At 48.6% G+C, this 20,981-nt stretch overlaps 1 protein-coding gene across 10 annotated transcripts in view; it reads right to left on the bottom strand.

Annotated features, from left to right (window-relative positions):
* dpf3 (double PHD fingers 3) overlaps positions 1-20,981 on the bottom strand; it is a 140,302-nt gene that overhangs the window by 17,207 nt on the left and 102,114 nt on the right. For 7 of the 10 annotated variants that reach the window (XM_078406135.1, XM_078406132.1, XM_078406134.1 and 4 more), the window contains 4 exons: positions 19,148-19,210; positions 16,327-16,389; positions 13,934-14,062; positions 6,093-6,205 (listed from right to left, as the gene is read on the bottom strand). In XM_078406135.1, the coding sequence (XP_078262261.1) occupies positions 6,093-6,205; positions 13,934-14,062; positions 16,327-16,389; positions 19,148-19,210 (368 nt within the window). Of the gene's footprint in view, positions 1-6,092; positions 6,206-7,895; positions 8,636-9,547; positions 10,491-13,933; positions 14,063-16,326; positions 16,390-19,147; positions 19,211-20,981 lie in introns of those variants that run through there. The other 3 variants (XR_013547703.1, XR_013547705.1, XR_013547704.1) reach the window with 2 other exon arrangements.

Below are 20,981 nucleotides of genomic sequence, written 5' to 3'. Positions count from 1 at the left end.
ATATCAGCTGGGGAAATACGGTTCCTGAATCTGGAGGTAGACACAAAATGCTGGAGTAACTCAGCGGGTCAGGCAGCATCTCAGGAGAGAAGGAATGGGTGACGTTTCGGGTCGAGACCCTTCTTCAGACTGATGCCAGGGGAGGGGGCGGGACAAAGGTGGGATGTAGTAAGAGACAGGGAGAGACAGTGGGAGAACTGGGAAGGGGGGAGGGGGAAAGCATCCTGAGATGCTGCCTGACCCGCTGAGTTACTCCAGCATTTTGTGTCGACCTTCGATTTGAACCAGCATCTGCAGTTATTTTTCCTACTGAATCTGGAGGTGTGTGCTTTCAAACCTCTGTACCTCTTGCCGATGGGAGAGGGGAGAGAATGAAATCAATGAGTTCTGCGTGGGTGCAGAAGGCAGCCCAGGGCAGTCATCGATGTTGGGGGACGATCGATGCCAGTGCACATCTACCACAAGGACTGTTTGATGTAACCAGTGAAAAGGCACGCATAGCCACGTGAGTGCCCGTGGCTACACCCTGAACTTGCAGAGAGTAAGAGGGATCAAAAATTGTTCAGTGTATTCTCAGGTAAACAATAGTGAAAGCTGATAATTAGTAAATAGGGCTGTGAAATGTGGTGTCAGGAAACCACAGACAAAGCCTGCCAGGAATGGAGTTTCATTGATTATGCGTGCACCCATTATTGTAACAGAAATTCCGTTTTAGTTTAGTTTAGAGATACAGTGCGGAAACAGGCCCTTCGGCCCACCGGGTCCGTGCCGACCACCAATCCCCGCACACTAACACTATCCTACACCCACCAGGGGCATTTTTTTTACATTTACCAAGCCAATTAACCTACATACCTGAACGTCTTTTGGAGTGTGGGAGGAAACCGAAGATCTCGGAGAAAACCCACGCAGGTCACGGGGAGAACGTACAAACTCCGTACAGACAGCACCCGTAGTTAGGATGGAACCTGGGTCTCCGGCGCTGCATTCTCTGTAAGGCAGCAACTCTACCGCTGCGCCACCGTGACCGCGAATCTACCGTTAATTAATTTAGGCTTGTGGACAATCATCTCGTTCTGTTTGTGACCTAATGAAGTCTTTCTGAGTTCCATTCTGTAATTAAGACCTTGATTTACTGTTAATCATGTTTCTGAGTAACCTTGTCATCTGAGAATATTAAAAAAATGTACCAAAGTCGCACTTCTTTGATTCTGTGTGCACCCATCAATGTAACAGAAATTTGGATCTACTGTTCAGGACAGCTTTGTCTGGTCTCCTTAAGAACCGGAGGATCTTGTGACCTTCCTGGTGGGGGCTGAAGGTGTAGAGGGGCTGGACATCCATGGGAAGATCAGGCACTAGGGGCCTAGAAATTGAGAGTTATTGAAGAGTCAAAAGGTGTTTGAGGTGCTTCGTTCAGTTTAGTTTTGAGATACAGCGGGCAAACAGGCCGGAGTCCACACTGACCAGCGATCCCTGCACATTAGTACACCCCAACACACACACTAGGGACAATTTACACTTATACCAAGTGTACAAACCCAAGCCAACTAACCTACAAACCTGCACGTCCTAGCAGTGTGGGAGAAAACCAAAGATCTCGGAGAAAACCCACGTACTCATGGGGAGAACGTGCAAACAGTGCCCGTAGTCGGGATTGAACGCTGTAGGCGTTGTACTCTGGGGCTGTAGAGAGCATCCTGTCCGGCAACATCACAGTCTGGTTTAGGAACAGCTCTGCCCAGGACAGGAAGGCCCTGCAGAGAGTAATGCGTTCGGCAGAACGCACCAAGGGAACCACACTCGCCCCCCTGCAGGACCTATACATCAGGAGGTGCAGATCCAGAGCAAGTAAGATTATGAGGGACCCCTGCCACCCCAGCAACGGACTGTTCCAGATGCTACCGTCAGGCAAACGCCTCCGCTGTCACGCTGTGAAAACGGAAAGGATGAGACGGAGTTTCTTCCCACAGGCCATCAGGACTGTTAACTATTATAACTCCAGGGACTAAATTTTGTCTTTTCTGTATTAACTTTAATTTATCTGCTGTAACTGTAATTCTTTTGTGCACAATCCGCAGGCATTGCCACTTTCATTTCACTGCACATCGTGTATGTGTATGTGACAAATAAACTTGACTTGACTTGACTTGAGGCAGCAACTCTACCGCTGTGCCACCGTGCCGCCCTTGGCTGTCTTGGATGTAGGTTGGAAGGGTCTGGACAAGGGGCAGTAACATGGATTCAAGGTCTGTGGAGATGAGTTCAGTGGGGCGGGAGTAGGCAGAGATCTGGTGTCTTGCCTCAGCACAGTAGAATGAATGAATGACTGAATAAATGAATGAATGAATGAATGAATAAATTAATGAATGAATAAATGAATGAATGAATGAATGAATATTTTATTGTCACCCATGAGTCACAGTGAAATTCTTTCTTTCGTATACCCAAGGTATGCAAAGAGTTGCCACATAAAGGGCGCCGACAAAGTTATAAGCCAGCCTGCCAGACTACAGCAGCACTTCCCTTGTCAGCGGGTTTAATGACAAATGACAAAGTTGGGACTGTGGCTGAGTGAATGGTGGGGTGGGTGTTCAAGGGCAGGTAGATTGGAGTGGGTAAGGGATGGGGAGAATTCAAGATGGTGGATGTCACGCCAACAGTTGGAAATAAAAAGATTCATAAAGGGTAGGATTCTGGCAGTGGGAGTCATAGTGTCATAGAGTCATCCAGCATGGAAACAGGCCCTTCAATAGACAGTAGACAATAGGTGCAGGAGGAGGCCATTCGGCCCTTCGAGCCAGCACCACCATTCAATGTGATCATGGCTGATCATTCTCAATCAGTACCCCGTTCCTGCCTTCTCCCCATACCCCCTGACTCCGCTATCCTTAAAAGAGCTCTATCTAGCTCTCTCTTGAATGCATTCAGAGAATTGGCCTCCACTGCCTTCTGAGGCAGAGAATTCCACAGATTCACAACTCTCTGACTGAAAAAGTTTTTTACCTCGTCTCCGTTCTAAATGGCCTACCCCTTATTCTTAAACTGTGGCCCCTGGTTCTGGACTCCCCCAACATTGGGAACATGTTTCCTGCCTCTAACGTGTCCAACCCCTTAATAATCTTACATGTTTCGATAAGATGTAGCGCGGTAGCGCAGCGGTAGAGTTGCTGCTTTACAGCGAATGCAGCGCCGGAGACTCAGGTTCGATCCTGACTACGGGTGCTGCACTGTAAGGAGTTTGTACGTTCTCCCCGTGACCTGCGTGGGTTTTCTCCGAGATCTTCGGTTTCCTCCCACACTCCAAAGACGTACAGGTATGTAGGTTAATTGGCTGGGTAAATGTAAAAAAAAATGTAAAAATTGTCCCTAGTGGGTGTAGGATAGTGTTAATGTACGGGGATCGCTGGGCGGCACGGACTTGGAGGGCCGAAAAGGCCTGTTTCCGGCTGTATATATATGATATGATATGATGATATGATATGATATGAAGATCCCCTCTCATCCTTCTAAATTCCAATGTATACAAGCCTAGTCGCTCCAGTCTTTCAACATATGACAGTCCCGCCATTCCGGGAATTAACCTAGTAAACCTACGCTGCACGCCCTCAATAGCAAGAATATTCTTCCTCAAATTTCACGTTTCGATGTTCAAGTACATTGAGGTGAAAACGCTGAGGTACTCGAACTGGAAACAGATGCTGCCTGACCTGCTGAGACACCTCTCCTTTAAAACGCCTCCATTAACTACTCTTTTGCAGCTGCTCCCCACAACAATCGTGCCCCGTCAGAGATTTTTCTTTGCTCCAATCCATCCCCTCCCTCAACCCACCCTCCCTGCAGCTTATAACCAGCTTGCTTTCTTTATCCCAGTTCTGACACTGGATTTTTAACCTTAAACGTTAACTGTTTCTCTCTCCACAGACGCTGCCTGTGCTGCCGAATATTTCCACCACTTTCGCCTACCGTGTCAAATATTCAACCTGGAATTATTTTGATTTTTTGAACTTGGTCGTTTGTCACTCGATGAATACAAATGATCAATTTGTCACCAATCTGGTACAAACTGGCTCAGGTAGAAGGGTCTCGACCCGAAAGGTCACCAGTTCCTTCTCTCCAGAGACGCTGCCTGTCCCGCTGAGTTACTCCAGCATGTTGTGTCTATATTCGGTGTAAACCAGCATCAGCAGTTCCTTCCTACACCGTTTGTTTCCCTTCACTTTTCTTTTCTCTCCTGCCTCCCAAAAAACAAAGATCACATTTCACGTTTCGATGTTCAAGTACATTGAGGTGAAAACGCTGAGGTACTCGAACTGGAAACAGATGCTGCCTGACCTGCTGAGACACCTCTCCTTTAAAACGCCTCCATTAACTACTCTTTTGCAGCTTTGCAGCTTCTCCCCACAACAGTAAGGTTCGGCTTTAATAATTGTTAAAAGACTGACACGGTGAAGCTCCAATAGAAATCTGTAAAAAAACATTAAAGTTCAGATTGTCAGTTTACACTGACTGACTCAACGTTGTCAAAGGTACTGAATGCCCTTTCAGTATTTAGTTGTAGTTCAGTTTAGAGATACAGCGCGGAAACTGGCTCTTCGGCCCACCGAGACTGCACCGACCAGCGATCCCCGCACATTAACACTATCCTACACGCACTGGGGACAATTTTACATTTATACCCCTCAAGCCAATTGACCGACATACCTGTACATCCTTGGAGTGTGGAAACCGAAGATCTCGGAGAAAACCCACGCAGGTCACGGGGAGAACGTACAAACTCCGTACAGACGGCACCCGTGGTCGGGATGGAACCCGGGTCTCAGGCGCTGTAAGGCAGTAGTTCTACCCGCCGCGCCACCGTACCCCCCCCCCCACTGCAAGGGAAGCTTTTGGCAGAGTTTGCACACACTGGTGCCAGAACCCGATCTCCCACAATGTAACCACAGCTCATCATTGAGGCTCACGTTGCAAGAACGCTGGAGTCAGTGTGAGGTGGAGATGCCAGGGATACAAGGGACCACAGAGTCTCGGATCTATATTTTTTACAGTTTGATATATCAGTTGTGTACTTTCGTGTGTCTCAAGCAAATGGTTAGAAAGGGCTGTGTAGCATTACCTTTGCAGCAATATGCTGATCTCTCTAGGTGGGACCACCCATCTCCTCAGCACATCGGGGTTAAGGGGAGAATAACATGGGTTTAACCATGCACTGAAGTCCATAAGTTCAAGTGATAAGAGCGGAATTACTCCATTCGGCCCATCAAGTCTACTCTGCCATTCAATCATGGCTGACCTATCTCTCCCTCCTAACCCCATTCTCCTGCCTTCTCCCCATAACCCCTAACACAGACCCAAAACTTCAGCCATTCTTTCTCTCCAGAGATGCTGCCTGTCCCGCTGAGTTACTCCAGCTTCTTGTGTCTAAACCCCTGAAGAAGGGTCTCGACCCGAAACGTCGCCCATTCCTTCCCTCCGGAGATGCTGCCTGTCCCGCTGGTTTATGCCAGCGTTTTGTGTTTAACAGAAGACTGGCGAAGCTGTGTTGACTGGCGACCAGACCCTCTCCACCCTGAATACAAAGCAAGGCAGCAATACGTCAAGGCAGTACGTTATATTGCTGACCGCACACCCCTGCTGCTCTCAGATCTCCAGACAGCAGAGCGCTTCACGGGGTGCTGTTGCAAGATCGGAACCGCTTCGCTCACTGATATCAGGAGTCGGTAGCGGCCAAAGACCACATGGACCTGTCGGGTCACCAGGCAATTCACCGACCTGGAGAGCAGCAGAGTGCAGTCCATGGGTTGGAACCCAAACGGAGAACAGGCTGGTCGCTGCAGAGACTAAATTACTTGTGATTCATCGGGTGAGGGAGTCCCAATTGTTATTCTAGTCTAGTCTTATTCCCACACTTTGGGGATGTCGATGGACCAGAGCCTTCCCCAGCACCGCTGGGCACACTGGCACGGAGCTGGGGCAACGGTCAGTCTCATCAGTAATTAAACACATGGGCCACAACCACAAGAGACATGGATTCCAACCAGCGTGTTTTATTCATACGTGATAGATGATGGACAGGTAAAATTAAAACTTACGTCATTCTCTGAAGTCCCGCACAGGCTACAGGATTTGCACTCAATACACTGCCAGTGATAGGTTCTCACAGCTGCAGTCATATTGACTGTGAACTGCAAACAGGAGGGGTGACCTGAGGGGGTGCAACAGACAGGAGACCTTTATACACCATGTCCTGAGTCGCAGGGAGAGGGGGGGAGGGAGAGGGAGAGAGAGAGAGGGAGAGAGAGAGAGAGAGAGAGAGAGAGAGAGAGAGGGGGGGGGGAGGGAGAGGGAGAGAGGGAGAGGGAGAGAGGGAGAGGGAGAGGGAGAGGGAGAGGGAGAGGGAGAGGGAGAGGGAGAGGGAGAGGGAGAGGGAGAGGGAGAGGGAGAGGGAGAGGGAGAGGGAGAGGGAGAGGGAGAGGGAGAGGGAGAGGGAGAGGGAGAGGGAGAGGGAGAGGGAGAGGGAGAGGGAGAGGGAGAGGGAGAGGGAGGGAGAGAGGTACGGAGCAGGAGAGGAAGAAAGAGGTTGGTGAGGGAGAAAGATCGGGAGGGGGAGAGAGAGAGAGAGAGAGAGAGAGAGAGAGAGAGAGAGAGAGAGAGAGAGAGAGAGAGAGAGAGAGAGAGGGAGAGAGAGAGTACGGAGCAGGAGAGAGGAAGAAGAGGTGGGTGAGGGAGAAAGAGCGGGAGGGAGAGAGCAGGAGAGAGAGGTACAGAGGGTGGGGTAGAGAGAAAGACGAGGGAAAGAAAAAGGAGAGAGAAAGAAAAAACAGAGGAAAGAAAGAAAAGGGGAAAGAAAGGGGGGGTGGGGGAAGAAAGAGTGGGGAATATTTGGGGGTGAAAAGAGAGGGGTGGGGAAAGAGGGAGGAAGATGAGATGGGAGGGTAAGATGGGAGGAGGATGGGATGAGGGAGAGATGGGAGGAGAGCGAAATGGGAGAAGGGAAAGAGAGAGATGGGAAAGAGAGAGAGGGGACGCAAAGAAGGACTAGAGGACACAGAAAATAATAAAGGGGGAGCAGGGGAGAGACGGGGGGGAGAGAGAATGATGGGGTGATGTGAGAAAGCAAGAGAGGAATGGAGAAGGTGGAGTGAGGGGAGAGAGGGGGGAGGCAGAGGACAAGGAGGAGGGAAAGGGGGGAGAGATGTTGGGGAAAAAAGGGAGGAAGTGAAAAAGGAGGAAGGGTTTAGCAAAGCAAGTGAAAGCGCAGAGAGGAGCCAGTGAGAGAAGAGGACAGGGAGAGAGAGGTTGAGAGGAACCTAACGGGAGAGAAGGTGGGGTGGGGGAGAGCAGTTAGAGGAAGTGAGGGTCAGGGGGAGCGAGAGAGAGTCAAGGTGTTGTTGGGAGGGGGGGTCGTGGGAGGACTGGGGAAGAGAGAATGGAAGTGGGAGATGGATGGGGAAGGGGAGAGATGGAGGTGGAAAGAGGTGGGAGATGAGGAGAGGTGAAGAGTTGAGAGGAAGTGTGGGTGAGAGGATAAGATGAGGTTAGTGAAGTACCCACTCCCCACCAAAAAAAACAGGAACAAGATGGCCAAACTATGACAGTGGAGGGGGTCAGGAGATTTAAGATGAAATACACATGGCTAAAAAAAAGAAAAATATGAGCAAGATTCAGAAACAAAAACTGTATATTTAATCGAGTAATTAACCCTTTCGCTGCTGGGCAGGGCTGCTGTGTAGAATGCATGTTTGTCCTGACAGTATTTTAATAACCTACAGCTACACCCACTAGTACAGTTGTACAACACTGTCCAAGCGCAATATGTTAGTGCAAATGCAAATTGAATACCGGTGAACCGTCAAAAATGTAAAAAACAACAAAGAAATCGGACACAATTGTGAGACCATTCGGCAAATTTATTTTTCTAACAAATAAAAGATTTCATACGCTCCGCAGCATTTTAATCGGCTTTATAAAGAACTTCTTTTTTTTTTTACACATTGAACATTGTACAACAAACAACAGCATCCAGTTAGTTGATGGTGACAATACCACAACTTCATCACAAAGGGCAGAGGGACGGAGTTACAGGAGATTACGGTGGGACCAATTAATAAATAGAAAGTAAGACTAGACTTCCAGACGGGCTATGCACATATCATGACACTTACCCACATCCACATTGTAGCACTCCTTATTCAGATTCAATCAAATGGCCTTGACAACAAAACTGAGCAGAGTTGACGCTTTTTCCAGGAGTTCATCGGGCAAAAAAACAGCCACCCGTTAAAAAAAAAAGACCCATTTCTTTTTAAAGGAAGCAAGGTATCTACATCAACACATTGTTTTTATTTTTTGCCAAATTACCAAAAATATTGCCAAGTGTGACCAGTTATTTCCGCTCCATGGCCCTCTCTCTGCCTCCGAATGCCGCAGAAGGCCTGGTTTAAGGACTGCCACATCTAATTGGCACAGAGAGCAGTCTTCCTTCGTTCACACCGCGGATTCCCCAGGCTGGGTCCCATTAACGAGGAGCCGGGAGGCAATGCCTCCAGAGGGCGAGTGAAGGTGGCCCCAATGATCCCCGTCCTTTGCTCCTCTGAGGACCAGTTTGCACAGTGACCACTGCCATCTGGGAACTCTGACGAAGGAAGGGCAGAGGAGAGCTGTTAGAAACATAGAAACATAGAAAATAGGTGCAGGAGTAGGCCATTCGGCCCTTCAAGCCTGCACCGCCATTCAATATGATCATGGCTGATCATCCAGCTCAGTATCCTGTACCTGCCTTCCCTCCATACCCCCTGATCCCTTTAGCCACAAGGGCCACATCTAACTCCCTCCTAAATATAGCCAATGAACTGGCCTCAACTACCTTCTGTGGCAGAGAATTCCACAGACTCACCACTCTCTGTGTGAAGAAATGTTTTCTCATCTCGGTCCTAAAAGACTTCCCCCTTATCCTTAAGCTGTGACCCCTGGTTCTGGAATCCCCCAACATCGGGAACAATCTTCCCGCATCTAGCCTCTCCAACCCCTTACGAATTTTATATGTTTCAATAAGATCCCCCCTCAGTCTTCTAAATTCCAGCGAGTACAAGCCGAGTCTATCCAGTCTTTCTTCATATGAAAGTCCTGCCATCCCAGGGATCAATCTGGTGAACCTTCTCTGTACTCCCTCTAAGGCTGGGATGTCTTTCCTCAGATTAGGAGACCATAACTGAACACAATACTCCAGGTGCGGTCTCACCAGGGCCCTGTACAACTGCAGCAGAACCTCCCTGCTCCTTGTTTAGAAGGCTGCACATGGCTGTTAAAAGCAAGTATTTTTTTCTTTTTTGACAGGTTCACTCATCCGTTTTAAAACAATCGGGGCTGGCAACTTTGTTACGTAAAATACATCACCAGCTCACACCTTGGCATCTGCTTCAACAGGGGCAACCCTCCCCCACCCCCCTCCCCGACCCAACCCCCAACCCATTAGTTCTAATCATGCAACCGAGGAAACATATTTTTAATTAAAAAGCAGATTAAAACACAAACCGTGCTCACATACCTTGCGAGGTTATCCGTGGCTTCTTTTCAAGTCAACAAGACGATAGGTTGGTGGCGTCATTACATTTCTTGGCAAAGGACCTGTGCTCAAGGGTAGTGGTCTTCTCAGTAGACGTCCCCGCATGGACCCTCAGCGCTGGCTGACACCACCAGGCCAATTCAGATGAAGGAGACGGTCAACTGGGGAGGGATTGGCCCTGGAGGCGGGCTGCGGTCTCCCCCAGGGGAACAAAAACACAACTGCTTCTTCCACCTCCTCTACTGCAGGACCCGAAGACGACAGGAGTAAGAGGCGTGCAATCCTCTGGCGAACAGGCCCCAACGAGGGCGCACTGGCTAACTCTACCCACATGGGAGACAGTGAGCTGACTGTGTGTGGGCCATTGCAACTGTGCAAGGATTGAGGCAGCCCGCATATCCCTGTGTCCCCCACCGATACACTCGTTTAAAGTCAATCCAATGTCTTTTTTGTTTTTTGTTTTTGTATTAAAAAAAAAGAAAAATAAATCCCAAGTCAAAAGCAATCCCCGGTCATCTCTGGAGTGGCAGATTCATCTGGTTTACTGATGAACGGTTAAAAGAGTCAACTCTGCTCAGTTTCACAACAAAAAAAAAAAAAGGTCTGGACTTCAGCAGGAACTTTTAGTTTCGGCTCCAGGCGGCTTCCACTGTTGTCAACACCATTCGTTGGATCCTGCCCGAGTTGATCGGTTGGTTTGTGTGCGTGCGGGCGGGCAGGTAATGGCCAGGACCCCTTAGTTAGCCGCTGCACGTGTGATTTGCATCGTTACTAGGCGAGGGAGCGCTGTTGTTTGATAGCAGCTCGTCCATGTCGTCATCGTCAAAGCCATGAAACGTGGAAGCATCACTCTCAGACGAGGCAGCAAACAAGTCCTCTGCCGTGCGTAAGTCCAGCTCCTTAACGGCTCCTTGTCCAAGATAAGCTAACATGTATGATGATGTACATATCAGCACATGGGTTCAGTAAAACACACACACACTCACACACACACACACACACACACACTCACACACAAAATCAATCGCAGATCCCACCTCTAAACCCACAATATCTAAACTAGCAAAATCCTCTTAATCTCAAACCCTGCTCTGTTGCTATTTGCCAGACAGCGAAAGGGTTAAAATCTAACCATGAGATAATATAAAACATGGGTTAAAATACAAATGGAACATCCCCTTTCATTGCTCGATTGAAGAATTATAACACTTGTGCGCAAAATAATTCCAACACGGTTTTTTTTTAAAACACGCGCATATTTAAAACCACAGCCACTTTGCTGTTTAAATGTTAAGGTTATAAAGTACCTCTTGTACTTGAGTTTGGCGTGGTTGTATTTATGTATAGCATTATTTTATTTGATTGGACCGCATGCAAAAACAGAGCTTCTCGGTTTACCTGGGTGCACATGGCAATAATAAATCTGGCAATAAAGTGAACCTAACATTTTTTAATTCATTGTATTTGGAGAAAGGGATGGTAATAATAGCCCAAGGGTATTAAAATGTTTCATAGCACTTGGACAACTCAGTCTGTTCACATACTCGTGTTGTTGAAAAAATGGAAGGCTTCTGCCATTCAGGTTAATTTAAACAGAGCTGGCAATAAACAGTGTTCGAGAAGTGTAAACAGAAATAATAATTCCACTGAACACCTTCGCTCAGTCCGCCTGAACCAAACCCTGATCTCCCGGTTGCTGGACACTTTAATTCTCCTTCCCATTCCCACACTGACCTTTCTGTCCTAGGTCTCCTCCATTGTCAGAGTGAGGCTAAACACAAAATGGAGGAACAGCATCTATTTCGCTTGGGCAGCTTGCAGCCCAGAGGTATGAATATTGACTTCTCTAATGTCAGGTAGCCCCGGCATTCCCTCTCTCTCCATCCCTCCCCACCTAAGTCACACTAGCTTCTCGTTTTCATCTAACAAACAGCCTGTTTCCTTTATCATCGTTCCTAGAAGGGTCTCGACCTGAAACGTCACCCATTCCTTCTCTCCAGAGATGCTGCCTGTCCCACTGAGTTACTCCAGCTTCTTGTGTCTCTCCCATCTCTCTTTCTCTCTGTGTGTGTGTGCGGTGAATGAACCCTGTGGACCTTTTTAATTGTTTTGTTATCGTGACTGTGTTCTTTTTCCTCTTCCCTCTTCAACAGCAAAGGTCAGGGTGCACAACCACCAACGGTCAGAATTCACAGTCGTCTCTCTGCAGCTACAAAATTCGTCAGACATGTTCCCAGTAACTATTTGGAGGGGGCGGTGGTGGGAGATAAAATCTTACTTTGATATTGTAATCTTTCAAATCTCTATCAAAAGCCCTTTGTAATACATCAGGTTACTGTTATAAACCTCGGAAACACGGCAGGCCGATTGCAAAGTGAAACTCCCCACAACGATGTGTCAGCGATCCGACAGAGTGTTTGAGAAATGCTGATTGAGAAATAAATGTTGCACAGAGCAATAACTTCTCTGCTCTGTTTTAGCACTGTGCCCCGCAATCTATGGCATCCAACCAAGGGCAGAGAGGCCCTTTGGCCAATGTTCCCACCCTCAGAGAGCAGCTGGCCTGACAGGCTGGCATTGCCTCAGCACTCAGAGAGTCATAGAGTGATACAGCGTGGAAACAGGCCCTTCGGCCCAACTTGCCCACACTGCCCAACATGTCCCAGCTACACCAGTCTCACCTGACTGCACTTGGTCTAAATCCCTCCAAACCTGTCCAGCTTGACAACATCTTTCTTATAACATGGTGCCCAGAACTGTACCCAATACTCTAAATGCGGCCTTATCCAACTGCGATAGACAGTAGACAATAGGTGCAGGAGTAGGCCATTCGGCCCTTCGAGCCAGAACCGCCATTCAATGTGATCATGGCTGATCATTCTCAATCAGTACCCCGTTCCTGCCTTCTCCCCATACCCCCTGACTCCGCTATCCTTAAGAGCTCTATCTAGCTCTCTCTTGAATGCTTTCAGAGAATTGGCCTCCACTGCCTTCTGAGGCAGAGAATTCCACAGATTCACAACTCTCTGACTGAAAAAGTTTTTCCTCATCTCCGTTCTAAATGGCCTACCCCTTATTCTTAAACTCTGGCCCCTGGTTCTGGACTCCCCCAACATTGGGAACATGTTTCCTGCCTCTAACATGTCCAACCCCTTAATAATCTTACGTCTCGATAAGATCCGCTTTCATCCTTCTAAATTCCAGTGTATACAAGCGATATGACCTCCCAACTTCTATACTCAATACGCTGACTTATGAAGCCCAATGTGCCAAAGGTTTTTTTGACCACCCTATCTACCTGCGACTCCACCTTCAAGGAACAATGCGCTTGCACTCCTAGATCCCTCTGCTCTACAACACTCCCCAGAACACTACCATTCGCTGTGTAGGTCCTGCCCATGTTAGTCTTCCCATCTCTGAGGCTATGAGGCTGCACATGAATCTGAAGTCTTGCATCTGGAGCGAGAAGGCTCTTCCTCCCCCACCCTACTCCTTGAATCCCTAAGACTACGGGTGCTGTCTGTACGGAATTTGTACATTCTCCCTGCGTGGGTTTTCTCCAGGGGCTCTGGTTTTCTCCCAAATCCCATGCAGATTTGTAGGTAATTGGCTTCGATAAAAAATTGTGAATTGTCCCTTGTGTGTAGGATAGTGCTAGCAGACAGGGTGACCACTGGTCGGCACGGACTAGGTGGGCCGAAGGGCCTGTTTTCACGCTGTATCTCTATCTAAAGTTACTCCAGCATTTTGTGTCTATCTTAGGTTTCATCCAGCATCTACAATTCACTTTTTTATTCCAAAACTGAAAACCAAGATTCTGTTTGGACTGCAAGGAAAATTCAAGTAAGATGAGGGTTGATTTGTTGTGGCTGGTACTGCACTCAGTCCCACAAGTTAGGCTAGGTGTGACTAACTATTGAGCAGTCAGTAACCACTACATTAGTGTTTTGGCTGCAACACCATGCTGGCTGTCTGCTTAAACTGAACTAGCGGTTTGATCAATGCAGTTTTTAAAGATGCATTGGAATTAGTTTTCAAAGTCCAATCATCTTGAAGTTTAATACTCAGACTTGAATGGTCTCTCAGTTTAACGTCTTGAGAGCCCAGCTCTGGTGTACATGATCTGTTCAATATTAGTACCAATACAGCACAGATAGTGATCTAGTGGAGAAACATGTCACTTTAAAAATAGCGCCCCATGCCCTGTCCTCGGGTGCTAGTTCTGTTCTGAGAACCGGCACCTGTAGGTGTTCACCAGACTGCCGGTTGTGCAAGTGCATTAAATGAGTGGGGCAGGAACTGATCTAATCAGTGGCTGCCTCGGGTCAGGTTAAGGTTGATCTGATAATATTCCATGGGTGCACCTACCAGAGCGGCCGCAGTCCGAGCACGAGACCAGCTCCTCCGCTCTGCCCGTCTTCTTGTTCATGTTCGACCCACCGAGGCAGAAGTCACAGTAGTTGTTGGAGATCAAGGCCCCGTCTGGGCCCTTCCGAGCTGCGTAAACACAAGGCACCAGACCAGACTAAAATTAAAAAGGGGCAGCACAGTGGCGCAGCGGTAGAGTTGCTGCCTTCCAGCTCCAGACACCAGGGTTCGAACCCTGGATCGAACCGGGGTCTCTGGCGCTGAGAGGCATTTTTATTCTCAACTCAAGCTTTTGTTTGGCGAGGTATATTCGCAGAAAATTAGAAGGCAGATGGGAGTGAGGAGGAAAACGGGGACATTGAATCCCACGAATGTAATACTTCTATTAAAGTGAATTTACTGCCACTAACAACAGTCCCTGCACTCCCACCATCCTCATCTTTGGACACCCTGTGCGTAGGAATACGGGCGCTGTCTGTACAGAGTTTGTACGTTCTCCTCGTCACCTGCGTGGGTTTTCTCCGTGATCGCAGGTTTCCTCCCACACTCCAAAGATGTGCGAGTTTGTAGATTAATTGGTTTGGCATAAGTGTAAAATTGTCCCTAGTGTGTGTAGGATGGTGTAAGTGTGCGGGGATCGCTGGTGGGAGCGGACTCAGTGGGCCATAGGGCCCGCTTCTGCACTGTATCTCTAAACTAAACTAAAGAATGTGGCTCCAAAAGCAACCAAGTAAAACACAGAAACTGTGAAAGCTCTTAGTGATCGGTTGAATGAGGGGTTCAATGTGAAAACTGGTCCTTTGCCAAATGAGTCTACGCTATTTTCCCACTTTCGCGTCCACCCTAGGGGCAACCTGCAGAGGCCAATTAAGCTACAGACCCGCATGTTTTTGCAATGAGGTTGGGAACCGGAACTCCTGGAGGAAACCCACCTGGTCACAGAGAACATGCAATCTCCACACAGATAGCACTCGAGGTCGGGATCGAACCGGGCTCTCTGGGGCTGAGAGGCATTATTATTCTCGACTCAAGCTTTTGTTTGGCGAGGTATATTCACAGAAAATTAGAAGGCAGGTGTGAGTGGTGAGGAAAAGGGGGACATTGAATCCCACAAATTTAATACTTCTATTAAAGTGAATTTACTGCCACTAACAACAGTCTCTGCACACCCACCATCCTCATCTTTGGACACCCTGTGCGTAGGAGAGAGCTGAAGATGTCCTGGTTGGGTTGCTCCTGGGCCTGGCCAAGCTGGCCATCCGCGAGTTACGGCGCCAGGCGGAAGAGGGCTCTGCCCCGAGCCGGCTGCCTGCCCCTTTCCTGGGGTTACGTCCGCGCCCGGGCGGTACTAGAGAGGGACTAAGTGCTCCCCATGGGCGCCCTGGGTAATTTCGGGGACCGCTGGGCACCGCGGGGGAGGGGGGGTGGAATGCATCCTTGACGAGGATTATGATATAGTTGTATAACAGTATATTTAGTTATAAGTATCGTATATAAGAATATTTGTTTGGATAACTGGGTGATGTTGCATTATGTCGGTGTTGGTATTGTTTTCAATCGTATATATTGTCGCAATAAGTGATTACATTTATTTTTGGTAATAACGTTTAAAGAGCAGCCTGTGCTTTGAGGCGTGATTTGCATGGATACTGCCGGCTAACCAAGCCTTGTTCCGGTGGTCTCCTTCACAGAGCTGTGTGGGTCGAGGGCATGTTTTGATCTGGGTGTGGCCGTGGACAATAGACAATATACAATAGACAATAGGTGCAGGAGGAGGCCATTCGGCCCTTCGAGCCAGCACCACCATTCAATCTGATCATGGCTGATCATTCTCAATCAGTACCCCGTTCCTGCCTTCTCCCCATACCCCCTGACTCCGCTATCCTTAAGAGCCCCATCTAGCTCTCTCTTGAATGCATCCAGAGAATTGGCCTCCACTGCCTTCTGAGGCAGTGAATTCCACAGATTTACAACTCTCTGACTGAAAAAGTTTTTCCTCATCTCCGTTCTAAATGGCCTGCCCCTTATTCTTAAACTGTGGCCCCTGGTTCTGGACTCCCCCAACATTGGGAACATGTTTCCTGCCACTAACGTGTCCAACCCCTTAATAATCTTATACGTTTTGATAAGATCTCCTCATCCTTCTAAATTCCAGTGTAAACAAGCATAGTCGCTCCAGTCTTTCAACATACGAGTTTGACAATGCAGCCTGTCAGGTAGCAGCAGGATCGTGAACCCCAGCCAACTTTTGTTCCTGCTGCCAGTACCCGGATTCCTAGCGCGGTCCCTACTTCATCCCATCTTGGGTTAGCGCCCAGCACAGTCTGAGATTCCAGCCTGGCCTCTGTAGCTTATCCACGTGGACTAACGATGAGAGCTTCATGCAATATTACCTGTGGAGTCCTCCAAGGTTCTATTCTTGCCCCTGCTCCTGCTTCGCAAAGACACGCTGCTCCCTGGTAAAATCCAAACACATAGCGTCAGTCTCCTGGTGTGGAGCCATAGAGTCACAGAGTGATACAGAGTGATACGTTCTCCCCGTGACCTGCCTGGGTTTTCTCCGTGATCGCCGTTTTCCTCCCACACTCCAAAGATGTGCAAGTTTGTAGGTTAATTGGCTTGGTATAAGTGTGAAATTGTCCCTAGTGTGTGTGGGATGATGTTAGGGTGCAGGGATTGCTGGTCGGAGTGGACTCAGTGGGTCTCTAAATCTCTAAACTAAACTAAACTAAAAGAATGTGCAATTTTGTGTGCAGTTTTGGTCTCCTAATTTGAGGAAGGACATCCTTGCTATTGAGGCAGTGCAGCATAGGCACACGAGGTTAATCCCTGGGATAGAGGGACTGTCATATGAGGAAAGATTGGAAAGACTAGTCTTGTATTCGCTGGAGTTTAGAAGGATGAGAGGGGATCTTATAGAGACGTATAAAATTATAAAAGGACTAGACAAGCTAGATGCAGGAAAAATGTTCCCAATGTTGGGGGAGTCCAGAACCAGGGGACCCAGTCTTAGAATAAAGGGGAGGCCATTTAAACCTGAGGTTAGAAAAACTTTTTCACCCAGGGAGTTGTGAATTTGTGATATTCTTTGCCACAGAAGGCAGTGGAGGCCAATTCACTGGATGAATTTAAAAGAGAGTTAGATAGAGCTCTAGGGGCAAGTGGAATCAAGGGATATGGGGAGAAGGCAGGCACGGGTTACTGATTGTGGATGATCAGCCATGATCACAATGAATGGCGGTGCTGGCTCGAAGGGCCAAATGGGCTCCTCCTGCACCTATTGTCTATTGTCTATTGTTTTTATGTTTCTAATGGGACTCCACAAGCAATCAAGTAAAACACAGATTTATTCACAAAATGCTGGAGTAACTCAGCAGGTCAGGCAGCATCTCGGGAGAGAAGGAATGGGTGACGTTTCGGGTCGAGACCCTTCTACAGACTGATGTCAGGGGGGCGGGACAAAGGAAGGATATAGGTGGAGACAGGAAGATAGAGGGAGATCTGGGAAGGAGGAGGGGAAGGGAGGGACAGAGGAACTATCTAAAGTTGGAGAAGTCAATGTTCATACCACTGGGCTGCAAGCTGCCCAGGCGAAATATGAGGTGCTGTTCCTCCAATTTCCGGTGGGCCTCACTATGGCACTGGAGGAGGCCCATGACAGAAAGGTCAGACTGGGAATGGGAGGGGGAGTTGAAGTGCTCGGCCACCGGGAGATCAGTTTGACACAGAAATTGTTCGAAGCTTAGTGATTTGTTGATTGAAGGATACAATGTGAAAACTGGTCCTTTGCCAAATGAGTCCAGGCTGGGGGCAACATACAGAGGCCAATTTACCTACAGACCTTGTTTTTGCAATGAGGTTGGGAACCGGAGCTCCTGAAGGAAACCCACGTGGTCACAGAGAACATGCAAACTCCACACAGATAGCACTCGAGGTCAGGATCGAACCGGGGACTCTGGCGCTGAGAGGCATTATTATTCTCAACTCAAGCCTTTGTTTGACGAGGTATATTCGCAAGAAAATTAGAAGGTGGATGGGAGTGGGGGGGGGGGGGGGAAGGGGAACATTGAATCCCACTACTTTAATACTTCTATTAAAGTGAATTTACTGCCACTAACAACAGTCTGTGCACACCCACCATCCTCATCTTTGGACACCCTGTGTGTAGGAGAGAGCTGAAGATGTCCTGGTTGGGTTGCTCCTGGGCCTGGCCAAGCTGGCTACCCGCGAGTCATGGCTCCAGGCGGAAGAGGGCTCTGCCCCGAGTCGGCTGCCTGCCCCTTTCCCGGGGTTACGTCCGCGCCCGGGCGGTACTAGAACCTGCTGTCCACCCGCTGGGATATATCTGGGACCGCTGGGCACCGCGGGGGGGGGGGGGGGGGGAGGTAGAATGTATCCTTGACGAGGATTATGATATAGTTGTATAACAGTATATTTAGTTATAAGTATCGTATATAAGAATATTTGTTTGGATAATTGGGTGATGTTGTATTATGTCGGTGTTTATCCACAAAATGCTGGAGTAACTCAGCAGGTCAGGCAGCATCTCGGGAGAGAAGGAATGGGTGACGTTTCGGGTCGAGACCCTTCTTCAGACCGATGTCAGGGGGAGCGGGACAAAGGAAGGATATAGGTGGAGACAGGAAGATAGAGGGAGATCTGGGAAGGGGGAGGGGAAGAGAGGGACAGAGGAACTCTCTAAAGTTGGAGAAGTCAATGTTCATACCACTGGGCTGCAAGCTGCCCAGGCGAAATATGAGGTGCTGTTCCTCCAATTTCCGGTGGGCCTCACTATGGCACTGGAGGAGGCCCATGCATTATGTCGGTGTTGGTCTTGTTTTCAATCGTACATATTGTCGCAATAAGTGATTACATTTATTTTTGGTAATAACGTTTAAAGAGCAGCCTGCGCTTTGAGCCATGATTTGCATGGATACTGCGGGCTAACCAAGCCTTGTTCCGGTGGTCTCATTCACAGAGCTGTGTGGGATGAGGGCATGTTTTGATCTGGGTGTGGCCGTGGACAAGTTTGACAATGCAGCCTGGCAGGCAGCAGCAGGATCGTGAACCCCAGCCAACTTTTTTTCCTGCTGCCGGTTCCCGGATCCCTACTTCATCCCATCTTGGGTTAGCGCCCAGCACAGCCCGAGATTCCAGCCTGGCCTCTGTAGCTTATCCATGTGGACCAACGATGAGAGCTTCATGCAATATTACCTGTGGAGTCCTCCAAGGTTCTATTCTTGCCCCTGCTCCTGCTTCGTAATGACACGCTGCCCCCTGGTAAAATGCAAACACATAGCGTCAGTCTCCTGGTGTGGAGCCATAGAGTCACAGAGTGATACAGTGTGGAAACAGGCCCCTCAGCACAACTTGCCCACACCAGAGAACAATATCCCAGCTACACTAGTCCCATCTGCCCGCATTTGATCCATGTCCCTCCAAACTTGTCCTAGTCAAGTCAAGTCAAGTCAATTTTATTTGTATAGCACATTTATAGCAGCTGAGAGATGACCTTTTTGGAGGTATATAAAATTATGAGGGGCTTAGATAAGGTAGATGTGTCACAGTCTTTTTCCCAGGGTAGTGGAGTCCAGAACCCAGGAGCATAGATTTAAGGTGTGAGGAGAAAGGTTTTAAAAAGACCTGAATGTAATTTCTTCACATAGAAGTCAAGTCAAGTCAATTTTATTTGTATAGCACATTTAAAAACAACCCACGTTGACCAAAGTGCTGTACATCAGTTCAGGTACTAAGAAACGAACATACAATGGCACACAGACATAACAGCACATACATAAACAGTTCACAGCGTCCCCTCAGAGGGCCTCAAACGATAGGGAGTAGAAATAGGTTTTGAGCCTGGACTTAAAGGAGTCGATGGAGGGGGCAGTTCTGATGGGGAGAGGGATGCTGTTCCACAGTCTAGGAGCTGCAACCGCAAAAGCGCGGTCACCCCTGAGCTTAAGCCTAGACCGCGGGATAGTGAGTAGCCCCAAGTCGGCCGACCTGAGGGACCTGGAGATAGAGTGATGGGTTAGAAGATTTCTGATATAGTGGGGGTGGGGGGGGGAAGCCCGTTTGGGGCTTTGTATGCGAATAGGAGGAGCTTGAAGTTGATTCTGTACTGTACAGGGAGCCAGTGGAGAGAGGCCAGAATCGGGGTGATGTGGTCCCTTTTACGGGTACCCGTCAGGAGTCTCGCTGCGGCATTTTGGACCAATTGCAGGCGGGACAGGGATGATTGGCTGATCCCAGTGTATAGGGAGTTGCAGTAGTCTAGGCGGGAGGAAATGGATGATTTTTTAATGTCGTCCTATCCATGTATCTGTCTAACTGCTTCTTACACGTTGGTTAGTCCCAGCATCAACGACCTCCTCTGGCAGCGTGTTCCATACACCCACCACCCTTTGTGCGAAAAGGTTACCCCTCAGATTCCTATTAACTCTTTTCCCCTTCACCTTAAACTTGGGACCTCTGCTCCTCGATTCACCTACTCTGGGCAAGAGACTCTGCATCGACCCGATCTATTCCTCTCTGTGATTTTCTTCTTCAACCCACCATGGGCACTGCCAAATATTTGTCTGGTCGTCAATCGACATAAGGGGAGGCAAATCCACTTCCCTCGCTTGCCCACGCTGCAAACCCCATTCCCTCGATATCAAAAATAACCGCCAATGGTTTGCATGGCACCACTTCGACATTAAGGGAAACATGCCCAGTCCATCACCGGCTCTGAATTCCCCACCATCAAAGGGATTTACCTCAAAATGGCAGCCGGCATCATCAGAGACCCACATCACCCTGGCCACGCACTCATCTCACCCCTGCCATCGGGAAGAAGGTACAGGAGCCTGAAAACTGTGACGTCCAGGTTCAGGAACAGCTTCTTCCCAACAGCCATCAGGCTATTAAACACCACAACCTCAAATAAGCTCGAACTACAACAGACTCCAGCATTTTGTGCCTGTCCATTTTCTCCTGGGTTGGTCTCGCAGGCTGGATGGCCAAATGGTTCATGTACTGTTCTCTGGATTCTGGGCTTCTTGCA

Source organism: Rhinoraja longicauda, chromosome 10 (genome assembly GCF_053455715.1).
Source record: "Rhinoraja longicauda isolate Sanriku21f chromosome 10, sRhiLon1.1, whole genome shotgun sequence".
In the NCBI taxonomy this organism is placed as follows: Eukaryota; Metazoa; Chordata; class Chondrichthyes; order Rajiformes; family Arhynchobatidae; genus Rhinoraja; species Rhinoraja longicauda.
The sequence above is the reverse complement of the archived record's forward strand: the minus strand, read 5'-3'. Positions and strand labels throughout refer to the sequence as shown.